The sequence below is a fragment of the Muntiacus reevesi genome, chromosome 7, assembly GCF_963930625.1.
Source record: "Muntiacus reevesi chromosome 7, mMunRee1.1, whole genome shotgun sequence".
In the NCBI taxonomy this organism is placed as follows: domain Eukaryota; kingdom Metazoa; phylum Chordata; class Mammalia; order Artiodactyla; family Cervidae; genus Muntiacus; species Muntiacus reevesi.
In genome coordinates this window covers 88,300,470-88,327,328 of record NC_089255.1, presented here as the reverse complement: position 1 = coordinate 88,327,328, position 26,859 = coordinate 88,300,470, and the positions used below count along the sequence as shown (strand labels likewise).

General features: G+C 37.7%; 1 protein-coding gene across 5 annotated transcripts in view; it reads left to right on the top strand.

Annotated features, from left to right (window-relative positions):
- CEP128 (centrosomal protein 128) overlaps window positions 1-26,859 on the top strand; it is a 452,993-nt gene that overhangs the window by 382,956 nt on the left and 43,178 nt on the right. For 4 of the 5 annotated variants that reach the window (XM_065941397.1, XM_065941392.1, XM_065941393.1 and 1 more), the window contains one exon: window positions 6,105-6,128. The exons of the other annotated variant lie outside the window; for it this stretch is intronic. In XM_065941397.1, the coding sequence (XP_065797469.1) occupies window positions 6,105-6,128 (24 nt within the window). The remainder of the gene's footprint in view (window positions 1-6,104; window positions 6,129-26,859) is intronic. 5 annotated transcript variants of the gene reach the window in all.

The window sequence follows — 26,859 nt, the reverse complement described above, 5'->3', positions numbered from 1 at the left end:
ATAACTTTCTTTCCGAGGAGCAAGCGTTTTAATTTCTTGGCTAGAGTCACCATCTGCAGTGATTTTGGAGCCCAAGAATGTAAAAACTGTCACTGCCTCCATTTTTTCCCCATCTATTTGCCGTGAAGTGATCAGACTCTTGAGGATGAGAGTGAAAAAGCTGATTTAAAACTCAACATTCCTCTTCCCTTTCTGTCATTGGAGTGGTACCATCTGCATATCTGAGGTTAATGATGCTTGTGCTTCATCTAGCCTGGCATTTTGCGTGATATACTCTGCATATAACTTAAATAGAGTAGCAAAATACAGCTTTGTCATACTTCTTTCTCAATTTTGAACCAGTCAGTTGTTCCATGTAAGGTTCTAATTGTTGCATCTTGACTTGCTTACAGGTTTCTCAGGAGATAGGTAACATGGTCTGGTATTCTCATTTCTTTAAGAATTTTTTACAGTTTGTTGTGACCCATACACTCAAAGGTTTTTGTATAGTCAATGAAACAGGAGTAGATGTCTTTAATTCCCTTGCTTTCTCTATGATCCAAAGTATGTTGGCAATTTGATCTCTGGGTCCTCTGCCTTTTCTAAACCCAATGTCCATCTAGAAGTTCTCAGTTCACATACTGCTGAAGCCTAGCTTAAGAGATATTGAGCATAAAAATACTAGCATGGGAAATGAGCACAATTGTGCTGTAGTTTGAGCATTCTTTGTCATTGCCTTTCTTTGGGATTGGAATGAAAACTGACCTTCTCCAGTCCTGTGGCCACTGCTGAGTTTTCCAAATTTGCTGGCATATTGAGTGCAGCACTTTAACAACATCATCATCTTTTAGGATTTGAAGTAGCTTAACTGCAATTGCATCACCTCCACTAGCTGTGTTTGTAGTAATGCTTCTGAAGGCCCACTTGACTTCACACTTCAGAAAGTCTGGCTTAAGGTGAGTGACACACCATCATGGTTATCCTGGTCATTAGGCCTTTTTTTGTACAGTTTTTCTGTGTATTCTTGCTGCCTCTTTTAATCTCTTCTGCTTCTGTTAGATCCTTACTGTTTCTGCCCTTTATCGTGCCCATCCTTGCATAAAATGTTCCCTTCATATCTCCAATTTTCTTGAAGAGGTCTCTAGTTTTCCACATTCTATTGTTTTCCTCTATTTCTTTGCATTGCTCACTTAAGAAGGCCTTATGTCTCCTTGCTATTCTCTGGAACTCTGCATTCAGTTGAGTACAACTTTCCCTTTCTCCCTTACTTTTTGCTTCCCTTCTTTCCTCAGCTGTTTGTAAAGTTTTCTCAAACAACCACTTTGTCTTCCTGCATTTCTTTTTCTTTGAGATGGTTTTTTCACTGCCTCCTATACAGTGTCACGAACTTCTGTCCATAGTTCTTCAGGCACTCTGTCTACCAAATCTAATCATTTGAATCTATTCCTTACCTTCACGGTATAATCATAAGGGATTTGACTTAGGACATACCTGAATGGCCTAATGGTTTTCCTTGCTTTGTTCAATTTCAGACTGAATTTTTCAATAAGGAGCTGATGATCTGAACCAGAGTCAGCTCCTAGTCTTCTTTTTGCTGACTGTATAGAGTTTTTCTATCTTCAGCTGCAAAGAATATAATCAATATGATTTTGGTATTGGACATCTGGTGATGTCCATGTATAGAGTCTTCTCTTGTGTTGGAAGAGTGCATTTGCTATGACCAGTGCATTCTCTTGACAGAACTTGTTAGCTTTTGCCCCGCTTCATTCTGTACTCCAAGGCCAAACTTGCCTGTTACTCCAGGTATCTCTTGACTTCCTACTTTTGCATTCCAGCCCCCTTTGATGAAAAGGACATCTTTTGTTGGTTTTAATTCCAGAAGGTCTTTTAGGCCTTCATAGAACCCTTCAACTTCAGCTTCTTCGGCATTTGTGGTTGAGGTATAGACTTGGATTTCTGTGGTATTGAATGGTTTGCCTTGGAAACGATCAGAGATCATTCTGTTGTTTCTGAGGTTGCACCTGAGCGTTGCATTTTGAACTCTTGTTAACTATTATGGCTATTCCATTTCTTCTAAGGGATTCTTGCTCACAGTAGGAGATATAATAGTCATCTGGGTTAAATTCACCAATTTTAGTCCGTTTTAGTTCACTGATTCCTAAAATGTCGACGTTCACTCTTGCCATCTCTTGTTTGACCACTTCCAATTTGCCTTGATTCATGAACCTAACATTCCAGCTTCCTATGCAGTATTGTTCTTTATAGCATCAGACTTGACTCACCACCAGACTTCACTTTCACCACCACTTTACTTTCACTACATCCACAGCTGAGAGTCATTTCTGCTTTAGCCCAGCCACTTCATTTTTTTCTGGAGCTATTAGTAATTGCCCTACTCTCTTCCCCAGTAGCACATTGGCACCTCCCAACCGGAGGCTCATCTTCTGGTGTCGTATCTTTTTGCCTTTTCATACTATTCACATTCATGTGATTCTTGCAGCAGGAATATTGGAGTAGCTTACCGTTCCCCCCTCCAGTGGACCATGTTTTGTCAGAACTTTACTTTATGTTGTGACCCATCCATTTTGGGTGGCTTGCATGGCATGGCTCATAGCTTCATTGAGTTATGCAAGCCCCTTCTCCACGACAAGACTGTGATTTTCTTAGACTTTCCCCTTCTTACATAGCACTAAAAAATAGTGGGAAAGGGAATCGTCAATCACAAAAAAACCTGATAGCAATAAAATCTATTTTTTCCCCTTAGAACTTTTCCTTCAAAATATTTGAAGGAAATTTTTCCTCTGATTTTTAACCTTCCACTCCCAATTGTTCCTTTACTTGTTGTCAAGAAGTGCTTCATACAGGAGAAATAGATTTGTTCTAATACAATAATTTATTTGGTCTAATAAATTAATTCTTACATCCTATTTCAAGTATCTTTAAGTAAAAATACTTGGACACCTATGGGTGGGTTCTGAGAGTCTGCAGTTCCCCTAAAAGTGTATGCAAAATTATGTGTGTCATGTATAGTGTTCATTTTCCTGGGGGAAAAGTTCTCAAAGTCCATGATTGCAAAAATAAGAACCACTAATTTATTAAAACCACCTGAAATTGCATTATAATGAGAGTGTCTGTTACTTCTGGAGACTTTCTTCTCTCTCTACTTGTCTCACCTACCAACTCCTCTTTCAGTATCTTAAGCAATTCTTTTTAGGATCTAAGCTTGAGAGTGTGTGTGTGGTGGGAGAGAAGGCAGAGTATTGAACCTGTAGATTGAGCTTTAAGATAAAATTTGTTGAAATGAAAACTGCAGATTAAACAGCAACAATAGAACACCACAGGTCCTATTCTACTGAGTGAGAGAGGATAGGGAGAATATAAATCAATTTTGGTATAATTACATATTCATTCCAGGACATATGCTAGTATTTCTTCATAGACTGGCTTAAATTACCTCTATTCTAATGATAAGAACATGAGAGGAAGTATGCAAATATTTTGTTTGAGAACAGGGATTTGCAATAGGCTAATTCTTTTATATGCAGAATTATAATAACTAATCTTGGCTGCCAAAAAAGAAGTCAACTTCAGCCATTTAAATTTCAAAATACATTTCTTAAATTTTAAAAGCAAGTTAATAAGTTCATAAAGATTAGGAGTAGTTTCTTATTTTTATAGCCTGTAATTAAAGCCAAAAACTGCAATTTAGAGAAAGCTCACTGATTGGCAACAATGATTGATATCCTATTAGCTGTTGTTGATTGGAAAATTGAATTATTTAAATTCAGGTTAATGAACTGCATTTCCTGTTTCTCTAATTTTCTCATTTTTTTGAATATTCTTTCATTGAAAGCTATTTCAGTACCATTTTGGAATGGAGTAGGTTATAGACAAACAGATGTTAACTAAATTGCATTGAAATAGATTATTTATTGGTCTTTATATCTTAATGAAATTGAGATTTTTTTTTTCTCCCCACCATTTGTGTTTTAGCCTTACAGACTAGGCATATGTCAGCTTAGACTGCTGTACCAAATTACTGTAGCCTGGATGTTTTAAGCAGCAAACATTTGTTTCTCACAGTTGTGGAAGCTGGCAGTTCCAAGATCGGGGTGCTGGCAGGTTTGGTCCTTGGTGAGGGACCTCTTCCTGGCTTGTAGACGGCCATGTTCTCATTATGCCTTAGTGTGGCAGAGAGCAGAAAGAGAAGCCCGCATTCTGTATCTCTTCTTAGAAGGGCACTAATCTCCTGAGGGCTGTCTCCTCCTGACCTGATCACCTCCCAAAGGCCATATATGCAGAGGCCATCACTTTAGGGATTGGGGTTTTCAGCACATGAATTTTGAAGACACAAACACATAGTCCATGACAGTACACATTCCTTTTAAAATCCTGTAACAAATATTTAAATAAAATGAAGATACTAATACATAAATCATATAAGTTTTATCTTTCCCGAACACAGAGCAATGAATTAAAACAATTTAATTCAGTTGTACCATTTGGCATCATATGAAATCATTGATTGCAAACCAGCTGTATGTGTGCTTTTAAAATATGCTAATTCTAAGTAGCATGAGCCCCATAAATACGTGGTGTGGGGAAAACTGAAGGCCCAAATAGTGGCTGTAAATATTTTCAGCCTTCCAAGATGGTTCATATAAATGCAGCACTACCCAAAGACTGTCTAATGAGGTTCTGTTCAGTCTGCAAAGGATGATAAAGCTTTGCTGAATGGTTTTGTCCCAGATGTACTGTGAATAAGATGCCTGGTAACAACAGATCAAAGCCCCCTAGAGGCACTATATGCATTTATTACGAGCTACTCAAATGTGACAGTACCCAAGTCACCAATAAAATAGCAGTTATTTTATGAAAATTATGGGGGCGACGGTGAGGTTCTCTCAAGTATGCCAACAAAATGCAATTAAACAGATTATACTGCTAAAAACAGTCTGCTTTGGGCTTCTTTGGCATAATATTAATATATTGGTTTAACTTGTGCCCACACAGCCAAATGTTTAAAGGGGCAGAAATGTCCAACCTAGTTTCCCAGTCTGAATGTTGGAGGCTGGGTTGCAGAAATCCTCAAAGGCAAGGCCTCGGTGAGGCTGGGAGAATCTTGGTGAGGGGAGGGCAAGGTTATGCTCCTAAGGGTCATGGGTCCCTGTCAGTGTCTGCAGGGTCTCAGAGATCTGAGCTCAGTGGCTGTCTGTACCGTTTTCCCTCCTTACCCTCTAGCACAAATGATTAATTAAACAAGAGAGAGATCCAGATTTTATATATCTTCTTCAACTGCTTAAAATGAAAGAATAGAAAAACAGCCTTCATCCTCATAAAAAGGATGGCTTTACAATTTCTTGAATTCTCAGACTCTCCTCTAAAATTCAGCTTTTAAAAGAAAAAAAAAAACTTTTTGTATATAGCTGTTTAGCTCTGGGAACAGTTGAGGACACAGCTGTTGGACTGAGAATGAAACCATTCTTAATCATTTAGCTTTTAAAGCAATATTATCAATGACCCTTTTTAAAAACCAATATGTCTGTGAAGCCTTCTAAGATACTGTAAGTGACGAAGACCCACCTGGGTTCAGGACTGCCTGCATGTAACCTGTCGTTCTTATTTCTCCGGCCTTGTTTCAGTTAACCGTGTACATGTTAATTTTAGTTGGTGATGTCACTCTTAAGTCTGAACTTGACTTCCCGTGAGAGCGCACTCTGTGCTGGGTACCTGACTGAGAGCAAGTGTGTGTGCTGAATTCCTCTTTTATATCGCTACTGTTGTCTGGTTGTGGCTCATGTGTTCAGATCTGTCTAATAGCTATGTTTGATTAAATAGACATACTTTTACCAATGCAGAAGTCTTAGAATCTGTTTCACTCAGTAACCAAGCCTGAATTTATGGTGTTTACAGTTAAATTAAACCTTGTAGTTCTAACACTAGTCAAGGTGAGAAAAGTAATTGTTTCATGATTGTTTTTCTCTTAGATTATCCTGAGTAGGAGTTTTCATCTTTTACATTTTAAAAATGTTAATAGAAGATAAATGGAAAAATCTAAAAACTAAACTTGAAATGATACTTTAATGGCTTTGTTTTTATAATTGTATATTATGCTTTATTTGCAGGACCGTGTAAATGCCTTAGAAACGGTAAGTTGGGTCATTTTCTTTCTCCCTCTATCAGAATTACTGCTGGGTACAGTTGTGGATTTCAGAGCACTCCCCAAAGGAAGCAGTTCCAGAAAGCATTTCTAAAACTTCATCTAAGATTCAAAGGGAACAATAAGCTAAACTATACCTGAAAGGTATGTAGATACAGACTTTTAAAATGAAAATAACATTAAGAAAAAGAATGTGTCTAAGTGGTCACTGTTGTCTCAAGACAAATGGTGCCAATATATACTAATTTATGGAAAACACAATTAGCTTAAATGTAATTATGTTTATTTGTTTCTATATTTCCCAATCACTAAAAGTTGATAAGATACTGAAATTAGGATGCCATTTTATCCTTTGAACTTTTGCGTGTAGACAATCAATATTTTTTTCCATATTCAAATAATGATAAAAGCTACTTAGCCTTTTTTTTTTTTTTTGGATAATCTTACTTGCAGGAGTCTGGTGTTAGGAAATCATTGTTTTAAGGGCACATATGTAAAGGTTATATGCTTGCAACATTTATTGGAAAATGATTTACATATTTTTAAAAAGTAAAAAAGAGGAGAAAACTTATTGTTTATCAATAAAGTAATGGTTAGATAAAGTGTGAAATTCTGCCCAAAATGACACGATGATTATGGAAAAGGCTTATTATATAATGTTAAATGGAAGCAAATTTAAGATATAAAATGACATGTATACTTTAATGATAACATATGATGTATGAAAAAAGAATAGAAGCAAGCAGATCTCATAATAGTGACTTGTTGGAGAAAAATTGGGGCCATGATATCACTCGATTCTGTAATTTTTTAAAAAAAACATGGTTTTATAAGTAAACATTTGCATGATAATTGAATTGAAAGAATTGTAAATTATGATACCATCTACAATGAAATATTGTTCAACAATAAAGTGTCATATATTCAAAAATAAATATATAGAGAGGGAGATATTTAAACCTATATAGAGAATATGATGTAAATACTTGGAAATGTATATTTTGTGTTAAAAACTTTGAAAACACAAAATACTGAATGACTTGGAACTAGTCATTTTTTTAATGTTTTTCATGAGAAGGCAAACCATAAGCTTTTAAACAATAAGGTTAATAAAAAATAAAATATTTAATTTGTATGAGGAAAGGAAAGATGCTAATAGAGCACATTTTAGTCCTATGTAAGCAAGTGATTTTGATAGACAGCATCTAGACCCTAGTGAGTAAATAATCTATTCAGTACTTTTAACTGGGCCACTTGGAAAGTACACTTGATTTTTTCAGTTTTAGTATGATGACACTGTAAGTGAATAAAATGTCTAGTGTTCCTCTACATATATTTTATTTACCCTTAGAAAGTGTCTTGCCAATAGGATTTGGCTTATAAATTAAATTCTCTTTATAAAAGTATGAACAAAAGCAGAAAGTTTGAGGACCTGGGTGTAGCATACAAAATGCCACTTACACATTTAGTAAACCACTTATTTCTTGATTCCTTTATCTGTAAAAATGAATATAATTAAACTTGTTTTATCAGATTGTTGTGAGAATTAAGAGAAAAATATATGTGAAAATATTTAGGACCAAACAAATGTTAGGTTATCATTATATGATTGCTTTTCATTTCTTTTTGAATCATTTTAATTATACCAATATGTCAACATACAACATAAAGCCTGTAAAATTTATTAGTATTTGCTGGTCTTTTTTATTTCCAAAATCTCTTTACTAACAGAGTACTATGATATAAAATCTTTAATGCTTTATTCTAAGGGTTCCTCTAGGAATAAAGGTAAGAATAAAAAGTCATCATGAGAAAAATAAAACTGGTTAAATGAACTAGGTTTTTTTTAAATTTAAACAGTGGCAGTTTTCTCAAGATGTTTTTAATTTGAAATAATTATCATAAGTAAAACCATAAAAATGAAAATGCTCAGTAATAACGTTAATGCTCAAATGTTATGAAATCCTTTGACTTCATATAGCATTATAAGGAGCAGATTTAATATACTTGGTAGACTATTCAACTGGTAAAATATTTTATAGTTCATAAAATCAAATATGCTGGCAGCAGTCTCCAGACCATTTATTATTCTCTCACAACTCAACAGTTAAACAGTAGAAAAATGTTGGTGGTCTCTCATTTGGTTTAGTTGGTATTAGGGTATGTAAGACATTGAATGTAGGATGTGTATTCTGGTGATGCAGATCTGCAAAATTTGAGATTTCATTATTCCATTATTGTACTTATATTAAATTAATTTTAAAGGTTCAGTATATATAATTCCCCAAAATAAGAGCAACTTAATTTGACTTGTCACCAATTATCTATATGCTTAGGTCACAGCTGTCTCTATTTCCCTCCTCTTTTCTTATCCTTTCCTCTTCCTTCTTCATTAGCAGGTAAGCATCTTGGATTACAAATTACATTTTATTTACAAATGCATTGTCAAGGCCTGCAAAAAGTTTCTAACATATAGTTGAAAATCAATAAACATTTGTAGAATCAGAGAATGAATGTCGAACTGAATGCGTGTAACCCTCACATAGACTGTTCTTATGAATATAAGTATACACAATACTGATAATTGAGGGGGGAAAGTACCTAGAAGCATATCAATTAATTATTTTTTCTCTAGACTTTCTGATTAGTACCACACTTTGTTTGGTGTTTCACGAAGCTCCAGTGATCTTCATGAAAGTTTAGTGTGAGTTTTTCTAGGGAGGAATCACCTTCTGCCACAAGATAGTAGGTTGGTTACCTAAATAAAGTTAAGTGATTACCTGAAAGAAATCGTGCTTGAGAGAGCCTCCGTTCACGGGCCATGGATGGGACCCGGTGGTGGGTATTTATTGGGCGCTACGTACTACGTAGACAGTGAAGAGTAGAAAAGGAAATGAGTTGTGATCAGTTCTCTCCAGGAACTTGCAGTCTAATTAAGGAGAGAAGTTACTTGCATATAAATTAACGCTGTAAGATAAATAGACTGTGTCTGCAATATGTCAATGAAACAGTGCATTTTGTAGAAGGCATTACAAAGAAACTATAATTGTAAAATAAATTGACGTCATTGCAGTCTAGGTTCATCATGGAAAAGCATACTTTTGTATTTTGAGGTTATGGCGGAGATTAGATTTCATCCCTGACATGGGAAGAATCAGTGGTGTCAGGAAGAAAGCCAGAGAAGACTTTGTATGTTGGGGATGGAATCAAAGTTTAAAAGGAATAATGAAAACAAGAGTTTGTTAGAAGGATTTTTTTTTTTTAATTTAAAGGCAAAATCATGAAATCATGACTCTCATAGAAATATAAAATGAACTCATGACAAATGAGTTTAACTCACTAACTTAAATGAGAGAATGAGCTAGATATTACCCACGTAAAGAAACATTCAAAGAGCACTAGAGTCCTGCAGTGAATTTAAAATAGAGGCAAAATTGGCTTCTTCCATAGTGGAGGAAGGAAATCAAATGAACCCCCCTGCAGATAAAATTTCTTTCATGTCTGTGTACAAGAATCATTTGCATAGCAAATTATGAATAGATCAAAGACAATGACTAGTATAGAGATCCCATTGAATCAAAAACCCAGAAGGATCTGCTAAGCAAAAACGAGTTTCTCATCGAAGATAACCAGTAAGTTTTTGATCCATTTCAAAGGCTTTCACTTTTTTTTTTTCTTATAGACTCATTAGCTATAAAACTTTAAAACAATGATAGACATTTTGGAGTTTTGAAATATAAACCCAGGAGATTAGATTTGATATCAGGCATACAGGGTATTTCAAATCCTCAATGATGATGCAGTTAAAATGCTGCACTCAATATGCCAGCAAATTTGGAAAACTCAGCAGTGGCCACAGGACTGGAAAAGGTCAGTTTTCATTCCAATCCCAAAGAAAGGCAGTGCCAAAGAATGTTCAAACTACTGAACAATTGCACTCATCTCACACGCTAGCAAAGTAATGCTCAAAATTCTCCAAGCCAGGCTTCAACAGTACCGGAACCATAAACTTCCAGATGTTCAAGCTGGACTTAGAGAAGGCAGAGGAACCAGAGATCAAACTGCCAACATCCGTTGGATCATCAAAAAAGCAAGAGAGTTCCAGAAAAACATCTACTTCTGCTTTATTGACTATACCAAAGCCTTTGACTGTGTGGATCACAACAAACTGTGGAAAATTCTTCAAGAGATGGAAATACCAGACTACCTGACCTGCCTCCTGAGAAATCTGTATAGAGGTCAAGAAGCAACAGAACTGGACATGGAGCAACAGACTGGTTCCAAATCTGGAAAGGAAACGTCAAGACTGTATATTGTCACCCTGCTTATTTAACATATGCAGAGTATATCATGCAAAATGCCAGACTGAATGAAGCACAAGCTGAAATCAAGATTGCCGGGAGAAGTATCAATAACCTCAGATATGCAGATGACACCACGCTTATGGCAGTGAGTGAAAAACCTAAAGAGCCTCTTGATGAAAGTGAAAGAGAAGAGTGAAAAAACTGGCTTAAAACTCAACATTTAATAAATGAAGACCATAGCATCTGGTCCTGTCATAGCAAACAGATGGGGAAACAGTGAAAACAGTGAGAGACTTTATTTTGGGGTTCTCCAAAATCACTGCAGATGGTGACTGCAGCCATGAAAATTAAAAGATGCTTGCTCCTAGGAAGAAAAGTGATGACCAGCCTAGACAGGATATTAGAAAGCAGAGACATTACTTTGCCAACAAAGGTCCGTCTAATCAAATCTATGGTTTTTCCAGTAGTCATGTATGGATGTGAGTTGGACTACAAAGAAAGCTGAGTGCCGAAGAATTGATGCTTTTGAGCTGTGTTCAAGGAGTTGGACAAGTTCAAGGTGTTGGAGAAGACTCTTGAGAGTCCCTTGGACAGCAAGGAGATCCAACCAGTTATCCTAAAGGACATCAGTCCTGGGTATTCATTGGAAGGACTAATAATGAAGCTGAAACTCCAATACTTTGGCCACCTCATGCAAAGAACTGACTCATTTGAAAAGACCCTGATGCTGGGAAAGATTGAAGGTGGGAGGAGAAGGAGGTGACAGAGGATGAGATGGTTGGATGGCATCACGGACTCGATGGACATGAGTCTGAGTAAGCTCCAGGAGCTGGTGGTGGACAGGGAAGCCTGGCGTGCTGCAGTTCATGGGATCGCAAAGAGTCAGATTTGACTGAGCAACTGAAGTGATCAGGCGAACAAGCGGGTTTCTACTTGAGTGCAAGTTCCTACTGATGAGCGTAGTACTGACTACTGAAACTTTCTGTTGGGAAGGATTCTGGGCTCCTCCTTTGGAAAGAATTACTGTGATTGCTGTTCATTCTCTGTCATTGGCATTACAAGGTCTGGAGGTGAGAGTTGGTAACACAGCTATTAAACCGATAGGAAGTATTAATGGTTTTTAATCAGGGATTATGGCATGATGAGTGTGTGCACAGGAGCACAGCTGGAGCGCAGTGGTGAAAGGCTGAAGGAGGGAAATGGAAAGTGTGTGTGGAGATCATAGAGCTCAGGGATGTGCTTGGAAAATCAGGGTTTGGGACAGTGTGGTGCCAGAAAGGCAGAGCTAAGGTGAGTGCCCTTATTTCTAGAAAGGAACTGGCACACTTAGTAAGCGGGAGGTTGAGGGCGAAGAAGAGGTACAGGCAATACAGTTAAGACTCACTTTTGGGAAATGCAAGGGAAGGGGAAGCAGCTTGGATATATAAAGTCTGTTTTTCACATCACCCCTCAAATCTGTCTTCATTTCCATAAATGCCATGATAATTTAGATTATCATACTTTTGTATTAGTTAGAGTTATCATGACCTCAGTTAAGAGAAATCCAAAAATAAGAGAAATTAGCTTCACTCTTGTGTAACAGTCCAAATATACTGCGTCCATGGCAGGTAGGGTGACAGAAGCTCAGACTTCTTTTGCTGTTTTGCTCTTCCATCTCCAGTATATCCCTCTCTCCTCCTGATCTAAGATGCCTGGCTCAGCTCCGGTCCTCAGATTTGTGTTGTGACTAGAGAAGAGAAAGACAGGGAAAGCGTGTATGTGGCTTTTTTGCCTTTAGTGAAAACTAGAATTTGCACGTATCTGTGCACCAAAATTTAGTGACATGATTATAACTAGTTTTAAGATTCATAAAGAACCAAATAAGCCATCGACTTTTGGAAATTTCAAAGTAAACTTCTAAACAACTCAAAGGTCAAAAAATAAATTATAGTAGAAAATAAACATGCTCAACTCAGTAGGAATGGGTATAACCTTTGAGTTAAAATCAGACAGAATGTATAAATAATGGAAATTAAGAAGCTATTCACACATTAGCATGGATGCAAAAATATTGTACACAAAATATTGGCAGAATAAATCCTGGAATGTATGAAAAGGATAATTATTTATAAACACTGACAAATTACCAATTTATCAATTGAGTTTATTCCAGGACTTGAGTTGGTTTAATATTAAAAAAAATAGTATAATTCAAACAGATTAAGGGGAAATAAATTTAATAAGGTCATCTCAATAGATGAATAAGAAGCATTTTTTCCTTTGATTGGGCTTCCTAGACAGTGCTAGTGGTAAAGAACTGACCTGCCAATTCAGGAGACATAAGAGATGCAGGTTTGATCCCTAGGTCAGGAAGCTCCTTGGGAGGAGGAGATGGCAACCTACTCCAGCAGTCTTGCCTGGAGAATCCCAAGGACAGAGGAGCCTGGTAGGCTACAGTCCTTAGAGTTGCAGAGTCAGACACTAAAGCAACTTAGCATGCAATTCCCTTGATATCATTATCATCTTCATAAACCATTTAGCAAAGAAGAATAGAAGGGAACTTCCTTAATCTGATAAAGGCCATGTGAAAAAAGAAATTCCATGCATTTTAAAATTTCCTCTTTAAGGCCAGGAGTAAGCAGAGGGTGCCCCATTGTGCAGTTTGTATTACACACTGTCTTGGTGGTATTAGCCAGAGCTGTAAAACTATCATTATTTGCAAATAATAGTATTGTTTGTATAAAAAAAACTCTAGGAATTTGTAGTTAAATTATGAGAAATAGAGTTTAACAAGTTTGATAAAAAAACCACTATTTGAAAGCCCATTTTACTTCCAACTCCAGCAAAAATTCCTAAGAAAAGGTAATTAAAAGCAATATATCAATACAAAAATAACAAAGAATGCAAAATATGCAGGAAAATATCTAACCAAAAATTCAGTCCTTTATAGGAAGACACTCTAAAATAGTCAAGATACTTCTGAAAAAGAACAAGGTGGGGGTGTTTTCCTAACATATATGAAAGTGAAAGGCGCTCAGTCATGTCCGACTCTTTGTCACCCCATGGTCTATACAGTCCATGGAATCCTTCAGGCCAGAATATTGGAGTGGGTAGTCTTTCCTTTCTCCAGGGGATGTTCCCAACCCAGGAATCAAACCAGGGTCTCTTGAATTGCAGGTGGATTCTTTACCAACTGAGCACAAGGGAAGTGAGATATATATATATATATATATATCAGTTTAGTTCAGTCGCTCAGTCATGTCTGACTCTTTGTGACTCCATGAACCACAGCACATCAGGCCTCCCTGTCCATCACCAGCTCCTGTAGTTTACTCAAACTCATGTCCATTGAGTCGGTGATGCCATCCAACCATCTCACCCTCTGTCATCCCCTTCTCCTCCTGCCTTCAATCTTTCCCAGCATCAGGGGCTTTTCAAATGAGTCAGTTCTTCGCATCAGGTGGCCAAAGTATTGGAGTTTCAGCTTCAGCATCAGTCCTGGCTATATATATATATATATATATAACCTTATTAAAGCTACTGAAATTATGATAGTATAGTCTTGACACGGGAATATATAAATATATATATATTCTCTGTTTTCATACAGAGAATCCAAAAACAAATCTTATACACAGAAGCTTGATGTCTGACACACTGCTCATCACTATCAGGGGAATAAGGGTGGACTTTTTAATAGATGATATGAAAGTGAATGAAATTGAACCCCTATCTCAGATGCAAAAGTGGTTGAAAGCCTAAATGTGATTGATGAAACTGTAAAACTTTAAAACACAGTATATAGTTTACTATGTTCATGATCTTAGGACTTTGGAAGGTTTCTAGGAGGAGGGAGGCACTGAAAATAGAGATGATAAAGGAAACGACTGATGTGACCACATCAAAATTAAGAACTTCCATAAATCAGAAAGACAACATAAAAAGAATTAAAAGCAATCCACATTTAGAATTTATTCGTAGCAGAAGATATAACTGACAAGCAGTTTATGTCGAATCAATTTGTATACAAATCTTATTGCTCAACAAAGCAATTAGAAAAGAATAAACAACCCAGATTTAAAGAAAAAGGGTAAAAGGCATGAGCAAGCATTTCAGTTGGAAAAGAATCATGTAAGAATATATTCAGCTTCATTCATAATCAAAGAAATACTAATTAAAGCCACAAAAATTGTCATTTCACTTTATGTATATGTTTTATGTACTCATTTGTATCTATGACATTTCACCAAAAAGCAAAGAGAGTAGGAACATGTGAGCAGTCCTTTTCTTTTCTTTTCTTTTTATAGCAAAATGATTAATGCTGTCCTTGACAGTAATTTCAAAGAGAGCTGGTGAGTTCGAGCATGGTCTTCTAGTAGGTCACTCCCAAGAGTACACAAAGATCTTTGAAGGGGTAGTCAGACACGAAAAGGTTTAAGAGAATCAGATGTATCCTCAGCTTCTACCTGCACTCTTAAAATAGCTCTGCTTGAGGAGGCCCTCTTACCTTTCATAACCCACCTTCTCCCACTGCACAGAAGAAAGGCTTCCTTCTCCCTTGATGGCAAATGCCCCAGGCACTTCAGGGTGCCAGAGAAGGGACAATTTATGATTTGGGTGCCTTCATGTCCTCCTTTAATCAAGTCACTAAAGTAAAGCATCTTGTCCTTGAAGTGAAGTGAAGTCGCTCAGTCATGTCCGACTCTGCAACCCCATGGACTATAGTCTACCAGGCTCCTTTGTCCATGGGCTTTTCCAGGCAAGAGTACTAGAGTGGGTTACCATTTCCTTCTCCACTTGTCCTTCTGGGTCATGCATATATTTTTGATAAGAACAAAGAGTTGTATTAGATATACGGACTGTTGAGAATGAATTGTTCTGAAATTGACGTGTATCGTTGACTGATGTTGAGGCGGAGTAAAGATAGTTTATTTAATGACCTCACCTCTTCCTCCACCCTGCTATAATCAGAGAATGTATAGCTCCAGAAAACAAAGTTAAGAAGTGTTGAAAAGAAATCGTTGAAAGCCAGTATCTTATTTTATCCAGGTGACAAACTGGCCTGGCTCCATTCCTTATCCGTCTGTCTATCTTAGAATTATGATTGAGAAGTGAGATGGTTGTCACAAGGACACATTAACACAATATGTAGAATTGAAAAATGAAGTCAAAATTTTTTCTGCCAGAAAGTAAGGCTGATGTGGCTGATTTGTTTGACAGTGAGAACTGACTTTGCCAGTCTGCAGCTGTAAGGTTTGGATGCAAATATATTTAATACTGAGATAAAATGGATATATTAAAATGTTGTACTGACAGAACAGTATTGAAATTAACAAGATTTTTATTTTTTGCATATGTTAAGTTCAATGAAATATCTCTTTGTAAAAAAAGAACAGTTGTAGTCATTTGACTAGTCTTGGTAAATAAAGCCTTTTAGATATACTTTCCAGAAACAGAAAGCGAATGACTCTAGTAACTACATTACAATTCTTTGGCAAGTCAAGTGGTTTCTAATTCTTTGCTTTCAACAACGTTGAAAGAAGACCTAATCGAGATGGTAGTCATTAAAATTAACTTTTGATGACAGATCGCTATGTAATCTTCGCCATAAAACTAGGAAGGCCTTCAAGAAATTGCGTGACATTGTTATAACACAACTGCTTTCGTTCTCATGTACTTTTTTATGTGAACAAGATTTCTCTGTGAGTAAACCTATAGGAACAAAAAACAGAAATAGAAACGAAACCTTGTCTTATTGAAAAAAAAAGTTAGCGTTTACCCTTAGATACATAGGCTAATTGAGTACAGGGGAAGGAGGAGTTATATCCATCCCAGTAAGACATACACATTTGGAAGCCTTAGGGTTTTTTTAACATTTCACATTTAATTTTTTCTAAGAAATTTTAATATACATAATGCCGAATGTATGATAATTGAATCCATAATAATGTGTAATACTTCGAGCATTTTGGTCACAGAGAGTTTTAAAAATCAGTTCTTCTCTCTGTATATATATGCATTTCTTTTACAGAGAAGGATGAAGTGTGTAGGATGACCAAAAGTCCTGCAAGGATAAAAGTATTGTATATTAGGATAAAAATCTGTGAGGGAAAACAGAGTTGAAATCAAAGTGAAAAGAAATCATATAAAATCTGTCTTTTAAAGAGGATACTATTTAGTTATTTTTTAAATGGATAAGTGGTGGTAAGAAATGCATGAAATTTGAAGTTCACTGGAGGAGCTGCTCTGCTGGTCCTGTGATTAAGACTCTTCAATGCTCCCAGCGCAGGGGCCCAGGTTTGACCTCTTGTTAGGAAACTAGATCCCACATGCCTCATCTAAGACCCAACACAGCCAAATAAATAAATAAGTGGGTTTTTTTTTTTTTAATAAAAGTAAAGTTCACTGGACAAGTTAATATGAGTAATATAAAAGTTTTATTTGAAAATGACAGTATTTACTACATTCCAGAATTTTGATCCTTTACGACTTCCTAAACTTATAATAAAAACATCTTGACCACTTAAAAGCGTATGTATGGAAGGTGGGGGAGGGGCAAATAAGGGATATATACAGTTTAAATAATTATTTAGGGAGGATATCATCAAACGTTAAAAAGCACTGACTTAGAGCAAACGTGTAATTGTGTAATTGCAATTATCAGTGTTTAATCAACTTCTTAAATCAAAGTTACCTAAAACAACCTAAGTTTCCTATATTTTTAGGATATACTTACACAGAGATAACATGATTTATAGGATACATCCTAAGCTGTAGCTTCTACGGAGAAATACATACACAAATTTGCCTATTGGAGAAAAATTACAAGACACAGGAAATCTCTTAGGAATATGATTTCTACTTTTAAAAATCTACTAGAGCCTTACGCACATGTCCAAAGGATTCATTCAGCCAGTTTTAGTGATACCAGACTTGAACTATGCACACCAGTTGGTCTTCAAGATCTTGATGGCCATGAGTACAAGACTTTGCCAGCATGTCTCTGGAAATTACTAAATGATGCTGTGTACTCTGACTTCACTTGTCTACTACTGTTGGGAATTTACTTTCAGTTTTCTTTCCTTCACACTATGGGGCGTGTGCTCACTCAGTCGTGTCCGGCTTTTTGAGACCCCGTACACTGTAGGCAAGAATTCTGGAGCCTGTTGCCATTTCCTGTTGCAGGGGATCTCCCAATCCAGGGATCGAACCTGCATCTCTTGCGTCTCCTGCATTGGCAGGCGGATACTTTACCACTAGCACCCCCTGGGAAGCCCTCACACTGTGGGTCCAGCACTAATTGTGCTTCAAGCTACTCTACAGGCACATAAGTTACTGAAGAAGAACCATTATTCTCTGTTAGGACACCAGATTCAGCTCTCAGGCACTTAGAAGTATATGGACCCAGTAGAGTTAACGTACTGACTGAAGTGTCCCGGTTTAGCTCAGGAAATAACTGACTTGAGTATGTAAATGTGGTCAAATAATGGTTAATTATCTGCAGTGCCTCTTCTAAGTATTTGTCAGAATCTTGAAACTGAGTAAGACTTGCCTTTATCTCTTTATAAAGCCAGAACTTGCTGTTTCAGAACCAAAGATCAAGCTAGGTTCATTTTTGGTTTTGCCAAGGCTATAAGCCTGTCATTGAAGTTGCCTGAAAGGTTCAGTCAAATTGGCCTTACCCCAAATAAAACGCAGTGTGCTCTGTACGGTTTTGACCCAGAATCAGGTGAATCTCAGCAGTTTTGGCCGAGCTACATTGTAAAATTTTGGATTTGTTCGAACTTGACACTTCCTGGGAACCCATTCAAACTGAAACCGGAAAAAGGTTTTGCACAAACCCTGTCCTAGCCCGTTCTGCCAAGTTTCCCACTGCTCTAATGTTCGTCTACCTTCTGTATATTCGCATCGAGGGCAAACGGAAATATCCTCATGAATCTCTCATGAGGGATCTTGGTTGAAACAATCTAGACTTTCTCCTTTCACCACCTTGTCCCCGACCATGGAGCCCGTATTCTGCATTAGTATTAAAATGTGTATGTTTTCCAATAATGGGGTCAGCGTCAAAGGGTTAAATTTCAAACACATGACTGTGCTCATGTTCAAATGAAGAAAGTGTTGCTGAAAGAAGCTGGCTGTTTTATACAGAGTTGCAAACCTTGTGGCAAAGGGTGATGACCAATTTAAAAGTCTAAGACTTCCTTCAGTCTGCAAAAATGGTTTCTCAGAGCCCTGTCAAACTGTGCATAAATGCGGTGACATAGGAAAAGTGTCACTGAGAAATTACAGAATGAACGCAGCTTCACCAGTGGATGAATTTAGGATTATGGAATTGCTCAGTGTTTAGAGGTCAGACAGACAGCTTCATAGCTGGTACTGAGAAGTAGTCAGGATGCCCAACTGCTTGTTTAGTAATGTGTTTTATAGTCCTCTTCAAAACACTGTCAATAACAGTGCATTCTCTGGGTGAAAGATCTTACTTTGTATTGTGAGGATAGTATAAGTGTATACTATAAAACACTTTCTGAACTCTCTTTCTGAAAAACATAATGCATATATGAAATGCCGCTTATTCTCTTTAAGAGAGCATATCTAGGTGAAATCTCAGAATAATAGTGTATTACTTTTTTTTAAGATCTATATTGGTATTACACCCTTAATATATAGGTGGTGGAAGTAGTGTCTGTCACATACATTTAGGAAGCAGCCTGTACATGAAAAGCTGATTTGGGCATTTTTCATTTTGTGTATCAGATTTTAACCAATTACATACAGGTTTCAGCTGAAACTTGTTATATGCCTAGTTTAAAATGATAGAAAGGGATACAGTAAAACAGTATCTGATTTAGAGTCAAAAAAGGTGATTTCTAGTCATTTCCTCCCTGATAATCAGGCGCATAACTCTGGGCAAGTTGTTTAACCCCTCTACATTTCTTTCTTTCTTTCTTTTAAAGGTTGTATCGGATGAGGTGATATTTTTATAAGTCTTTTACCCAGTCTAGCCTGTGTTGTGGCGTGTAGTCTCTCAGTTGTGTCCGACTCTTGTGACCCCATAGACTGTAGCCTGTCAGGCTCCTCTGTCCATGGGATTCTGCAGGCAAGAATACTGGAGTGGGTTGCCATTTCCTTCTCCAGGGGATCTTCCTGACCCAGGGATCGAACCCAGGTCTCTTGCATTGCAGTCAGACTCTTTACCGACTGAGCTACAAGGAAAATCTAATCTAGGAGGAATTAGAAAATTAATCTTCACAAATTTCTACCCTATGAAAAGTTGCTTTCAAGCAATTTACTTCATGCCTCTTGAGAAACCTGTATGCAGGTCAGGAAGCAACAGTTAGAACTGGACATGGAACGACAGGCTGGTTCCAAATAAGAAAAGGAGTACGTTGTCACCCTGCTTATTTAACTTATATGCAGAGTACATCATGAGAAATACTGGGCTGGATGAAGCACAAGCTGGAATCAAGATTGCTGGGAGAAATATCGATAACCTCAGATATGCAGATGACACCACCCTTATGGCAGTAATTGAAAAGGAACTAGAGAGCCTTTTGATGAAAGTGAAGGAGGAGAGTGAAAAAGTTGGCTCAAAGCTCAACATTCAGAAAACTAACATCATGGCATCTGGTCCCATCACTTCATGGCAAATCGATGAGGAAACAGTGGAAATGGTGGCTGACTTTATTTTTTGGGGCTCCAAAATCACTGCAGATGATGATTGCAACCATGAAATTAGAAGACGCCTCCTTAGAAGGAAAGTTATGACCAACCTAGACAGCATATTAAAAACTAGAGACATTACTTTGTCAACAAAGGTCCATCTAGTCAAGGCTATGGTTTTTCCAGTGGTCCTGTATGGATGTGAGACTATATGAACTGTATGGACTGTATGGACTATAAAGACAGCTGAGAACAGAATTGATGCTTTTGAACTGTGGTGTTGGAGAAGACTCTTGAGAGTTCCTTGGACTGCAAGGAGATCCAACCAGTCCATCCTAAAGGAGATCAGTCCTGGGTGTTCATTGGAAGGACTGATGTTGAAGCTGAAACTCCAATACTTTGGTCACCTAATGTGAAGAGCTGACTCATTGGAAAAGACCCTGATGCTGGGAAGGATTGAGAGTGGGAGGCGAAGGGTATGACAAAGGATGAGATGGTTGGATGGCATCACCGACTCAACGGACATGAGTTTGGGTAAACTCTGGGAGTTTGCGATGGACAGGGAGGCCTGGCATGCTGCGGTTCATGGGGTTGTGAAGAGTCGGACACGACTGAGAGATTGAACTGAACGGAATCATGTAAATGTATATAATAGATGCCTGTTGAATCCATGCCATTCAGTCATGTCCTGGGGCATCTAGTAGATCAGGTCCCTGCTGCCCTGAATCTCATAATTTTGGGACGATTGCAACTGGAAGGATGCTTAGAGACCCTCATCAAAACCACTCAACCTGTAAATAAGAAGTCTGAGGCCATAGGAGTTTATGAATAGCCAAGTGTGGCAAAACTAGGGGTAGATAGAATTCAAGCATCCTGATTAGTGGCTCCACGTTCTTTCCGTTCCATATACTCCACTTGTGACTATTGAGAGTAATGACATGAGTGAGGAATGCTTTTTAAGTAAATATCTAGTGAATGATACAAAGTGAGGAGGAAGAGAATTAACAACCAGATCCTGTATTTACCTTGAGCGTGTCAAGAAGTAAAGTCATAATACAACACTGACATTCTTGAACCATATTTAAAATTATCAAAATATGCCCTCAACCTGATGGTAAGTGCTGTCTAATAAACCAGCTTTGATCTAGTTTTCTGCCTTGTGAATGGTGAAGAAGAGAGCCGGCATGCCCTGGGTTGCATTACTAGTTCTGTCTTGAGCTTGCCCAGTGGTATTAGATGCCTCCGTCCATCGTTTTTATTTTATACTCTAATTCCACTTACACAACTGTTTGTAAAGTTTGTTTATGGCTTTTAACAAACTTTGATCTCAGATGAAAGGCTGGAGAGAGTATTAACTGTCACTATTAGCACCATTAATATAAATATCCAAAGTAGTCTTGTGTTAATTATTTAACATTAGTGAATGATTTTATCCTCTCATTGCCCCAAATGCATTATATGTGAACATCAAACAGTAAAAGACCAAACCATCAAAATAGCCCATCCCTCATTATTCTCTTTAGGCTCTGTTCTTAATTATTTTGCATAGTTGGTGTTCCATCAATGATTTTCTGGAGCTTCTTCAATGTTTTTCTCTACTAGCACCTCGCTCTCTACCTAAATCCATAGCAGAGGCCAATAAAACACATCCTTGACTTGTTTGTTTCATTGTCATCAGACATTAACCAGATAGTTTAAAACACATTAAAGATGAACTCACTGACTTAAAACACCTGGATTCCATGAAGTACTTCCTTTATATCCTCTTAGAGAACTTAAACTGTTTTGGCTTTCCCTATCATTTCTAATTCAGAACTTGTTTTGCTTTGTAATACCCTCTTACATTAGACACTACTTTTTCCTTGAAGAAGAGTGTATTTGTTCCCAGACATGAAGGAGTTGACTGAAAGAGTAAGGCAAAAGCCAGGTGACCTCCAGATTTCTTAGAGAATGATTACGATTTGGTGCCCTGAGAGTTAAAGGACCTGTTTGTGAGTCCTGGCGCTTTCACATGGACAACTCACATAACCCCTCTTATCCCAAGTTCTATGTTCCATGAAGTGGGCCTAATCCTTACCCTATTTGTGTCACAGATTTGGTGAGATGATCAGATGAGGTAAAGGATGGGAAAGTCCTTGTCTAATTTAAAACAATTATTCCTCCTTTATGTGTACACGACCTTTACCAGTCACAAGAGCAATATACAGGCTAGAAATATTTGGCTCATTAATTGGGACATTTGCATTCTAGTCCTAGTTTTGTCACATAGGCTATGTGTCTTGGCACGGTGTGTTATATGCATTTTACTCCCAAAATTCAGTGTAATTATTTCAAGTGTAGCATCTGAGAAATTTAGACTTATAGTTCTTACTTAATAATTTTAGTTCAACTCATTCCTGCCTCCAGATTCTGTTGACCTGGGATAGGACCCAGTAATTTTTAAAGTTCCTCGGATGATTCCAGTCGGCAGTCATGGGTGAGACTTACTAACCTGAGCCATCTCCCATGTGCTCTTTAAGTCTGGTCTTCTTCTGCCTTCACATCTGTTGGATGTAGTCTTGTTAATTTCCACTGAATTAATTTCATGTCTTTTCTACCCATACCATCTTGTATTCTGTGCCTCTGTTGTTGTTCAGTTGCTTACTCTTTACAACCCCACAGACTGCAGCACTCCAGGCTTCCCTGTCCTTCACCATTTCCTGGAGTTTGCTCAAACTCGTGTCCATAGAGTTGGTGATGCCATCCAACCATCTCATCCTCTGTCATCCCTTCTCTTCCTGCTTTCAGTCTTTCCCAGCATCAGGGTCTTTACCAGTGAATCGACTCTTTGCATTAAGTGGCCAAAACATTGGAACTTCAGCTTCAGCATCAGTCCTTTCAATGTATATTCAGGGTTGATTTCCTTTAAGATTGACTGCTTTGATCTCCTTGCTGTTCAAGGGATTCTCAAGACTCTTCTTCAACACCACAGTTCGAAGGCATCAGTTCTTTGGAGGTCAGCCTTTTCTATTGTCCAGCTCTCACATCCATACATAACTACTGGAAAAACCATAGCTTTGACTAGACAGACCTTTGTCAGCACAGTAATGTCTCTGCTTTTTACTACGCTGTCTAGGTTTGTCATAGCTTTTCTTCCAAAAAGCAAGCATCTTTTAATTTCATGACTGCAGTTACCATCCACAGTGATTCTGGAGCCCAAGGAAATAAAGTTTGTCACTGTTTCCATTGTTTCCCCTTCTATTTGCCATGAAGTGATGGGACTGGATGCTAGGATCTTAGTTTTTTGAATGTTGAGTTTTAAGCCAGATTTTTCACTCTCCTCTTTCACCTTCATCAAGAGGCTGTTTAATTTCTCTTGACTTTCTGTCATTAGAGTGGTGTCATCTGCATATCTGAGGTTATTAATATTTCTCCCAGCAATCTTGATTCCAGCTTGTGCTTCATCCAATTCTTTGCCTACCACATATTATTTCCAATCTACTAAAGCAATAGTTGTGAGGTTCTTTCTCAAACATTACTTTTTAAAAATTTTCCAAGAATATAAGGTGCTTACTTTTAACTTCTTACTGAAGTATAACTTTCTTGGGCTTAACTTCAGGGACACATTTGCCCAGTCACGAGTTTACCAAATGATTAATTCTCTAATTTTAATAAATGTTAATAAATGTTAATAAATCAGCCAATTTGCAAAACAGTATGTTTGGAAGCTATTTAAAGAGTTTGAAAGCAAATATGTTGTTTTGTAAATCAGTGTTAAGCATACTGTCTATTCAATCAGTTTGCTTTTGGCTTATTGACTAAAATGTGTAAATTACCTTCTTCCCTCATCTCTCTTCTTATTTCTCCTCTTTCCTACCTTTGGGTTAGTCCCTGCTCTATAATGTCACACTCATTTGGCCATTCACTCGTTTCTTTCATTCATTTTTCCATTCAATAAATGATCATCAACTAACCCATATAAAGGACTGAGTATAAAGCATGGTTTATCTTACAAGGCAGCATAGGATGAGTACTTCATGAACTACCAGACTTCATATCAGACTCCACATAAGCGGTTTATAAAGGCTCCCATCTCAGGAAGGAGAAATTTGGCACTAAAAGAATGAAGAGGATTCTGAGAGGTGACGGTAAAAGGCAAAGAACTTGCCAAGGGTAGATTAATCTTTGGTGATACTGTTAGGGTCAGTTGGATCCAATCTTGATCTATTGATTTCTTTTGGTAAGAACTGAGTTTTTTCTTTTAAAATATCTTACAAAGCACAAAGAGAAATTTTCCTTATTTTTAAATAGAAAAACTTCATTCTCTCTTGCAAATACCATATGGATCTGTTGGAGCCTATTATAAGTCTAAGAAGGCTTTGCCAGCGGCTCAGCAGAAACGAATCCGCCTATAATGCAGGAGACACAGGAGACACGGGTTCGACTCCTGAATCGGGAAGATTCCTTGAAGGAGGGCATAGCGACCCACTCCAGCATTTTTGCCTAGGAAGTTCCATGGACAGAGGGGCCTGGTGAGCTACAGCCCATGGGGTCACAGAGTCAGACACAACTGCGTGACTGAGCACACATGCAAATAAATCTAAGATACATAATGAATCTTGATGATCTTATTTTCTTGAAACATTTTCCTTTCTCATCATCCTAGAAATTAGTTTATTGTTACTTGTCAGTTGTTCCCCACTCTGCTAGAAGAGATCAAAATCATATGAAGATGGAGGAGTAATAGGGTCATGTAGAAGAATGTTGCAATAAGTGACCTAAATTGGCACTACTGCATGACAATTCAGTTTTCTTATTTTGTTATCAAAAGTATATCAAGAACTGAAGAGTCTGAGAATCTTACCCTTCTCACCAGTTACTACCCTAGCCAGCTGCACTTTCGTGGATGCTGGAAGTAGACACGAGACTAAGGACTTGATTACAACACAGCTGGCCCCATGAGCTGCATGTTTGTATCACTTCCCTTTGCCTCCCTAGTCCCTCAGACGGGTCCAGTGGGCTTGCTCATGCAGTGAATTTGTGTTATAGCTGAGGAACCCTGAGCTTATGGCACCCCAATCTTATAAAAGGAGCTCAAATAAATTCTTGGAGAAGGAAGTGGCATCCCACTCCAGTATTCTTGCCTACAGAATCCCATGGACAGACGAGTCTGGCAGGCTGCAGTTCATGGGGTCACAAAGAGTTGGACACAACTCAGTAACTAAACAACAAGAAATTCTGCCCAACCTTCGCCTAAGAGGAAGATACTGTCTCTATTTTCCAAGTCTGTTTGGTATACAAACATTCTTGAAAAGCTATTCCGAGACACAAGCCATCATGAGATCTGTAGTAATGTCATAGAGAAGTACCTTCCATCAAAATACTGTATTATCTTTCAAGAAGAAGTTTTATCACATGAAAAGATGCTCAACATCACTCATTATTAGAGAAATGCAAATCAAAACCACAATGAGGTACCATTACATGCCAGTCTGGATGGCTGCTATCCAAAAGTCTACAAGCAATAAATGCTGGAGAGGGTGTGGAGAAAAGGGAACCCTCTTACACTGTTGGTGGGAATGCAAACTAGTACAGCCACTATGGAAAACAGTGTGGAGATTCCTTAAAAAACTGGAAATAGAACTGCCATATGACCCAGCAATCCCACTCCTGGGCATACACACTGAGGAATCCAGATCTGAAAGAGACACGTGCACCCCAATGTTCATCGCAGCACTGTTTATAATAGCCAGGACATGGAAGCAACCTAGATGCCCATCAGCAGATGAATGGATAAGGAAGCTGTGGTACATATACACCATGGAATATTACTCAGCCGTTAGAAAGAATTCATTTGAATTAGTTCTAATGAGATGGATGAAACTGGAGCCCATTATACAGAGTGAAGTAAGCCAGAAAGATAAAGATCATTATAGCATACTAACACATATATATGGAATTTAGAAAGATGGTAACGATAACCCTATATGCAAAACAGAAAAAGAGACACAGAAGTACAGAACAGACTTTTGAACTCTGTGGGAGAAGGTAAGGGTGGGATGTTTCGAAAGAACAGCATGTATATGATCTATGGTGAAACAGATCACCAGCCCAGGTGAGATGCATGAGACAAGTGCTCGGGCCTGGTGCACTGGGAGGACCCAGAGGAGTCGGGTGGAGAGGGAGGTGGGAGGGTGGATCGGGATGGGGAATACGTGTAACTCTATGGCTGATTCATATCAATGTATGACAAAACCTACTGAAATGTTGTGAAGTAATTAGCCTCCAACTAATAAAAAAAATAATAAAAAATAATAATAAAAAAAGAAGATTTATAGTCTTTTTCATTATGATTATTATCACTTTTATTGGATGCAGCTTCAGAATTTCTTATTTCCTCCAAAAAGAGCAAAGTGAAGAAACTGACAGAGGAAGACATTTCACAGCTATTAGATGAATCAGAAGATTAACATAAAGGGACAGACAGCAGCCTTCCAGATCCTGATGATGGTGAAATTGACTCTATAAACAAAAGTCAGATTATGAGTCTTCAAATGATAATATCCTATATGATTTTGTTTTGCAAACTCAGGAATCAATGCATGAACAGTATAGTTTCTAAGGGCAAAAAGGAAATAGGGTACTCTTAATCCAGTTAGCTCTTCAACAGGATGGACTTCATCATGCAGTATTTTGTAACAAGAACATTTGCTGAAAAAAATGTGTGACAGTACTCTTTCATCTTTAGTTACATTTGTGCAACATAATTTACTTCCTGTGGTTCATAAATGGGCAAAT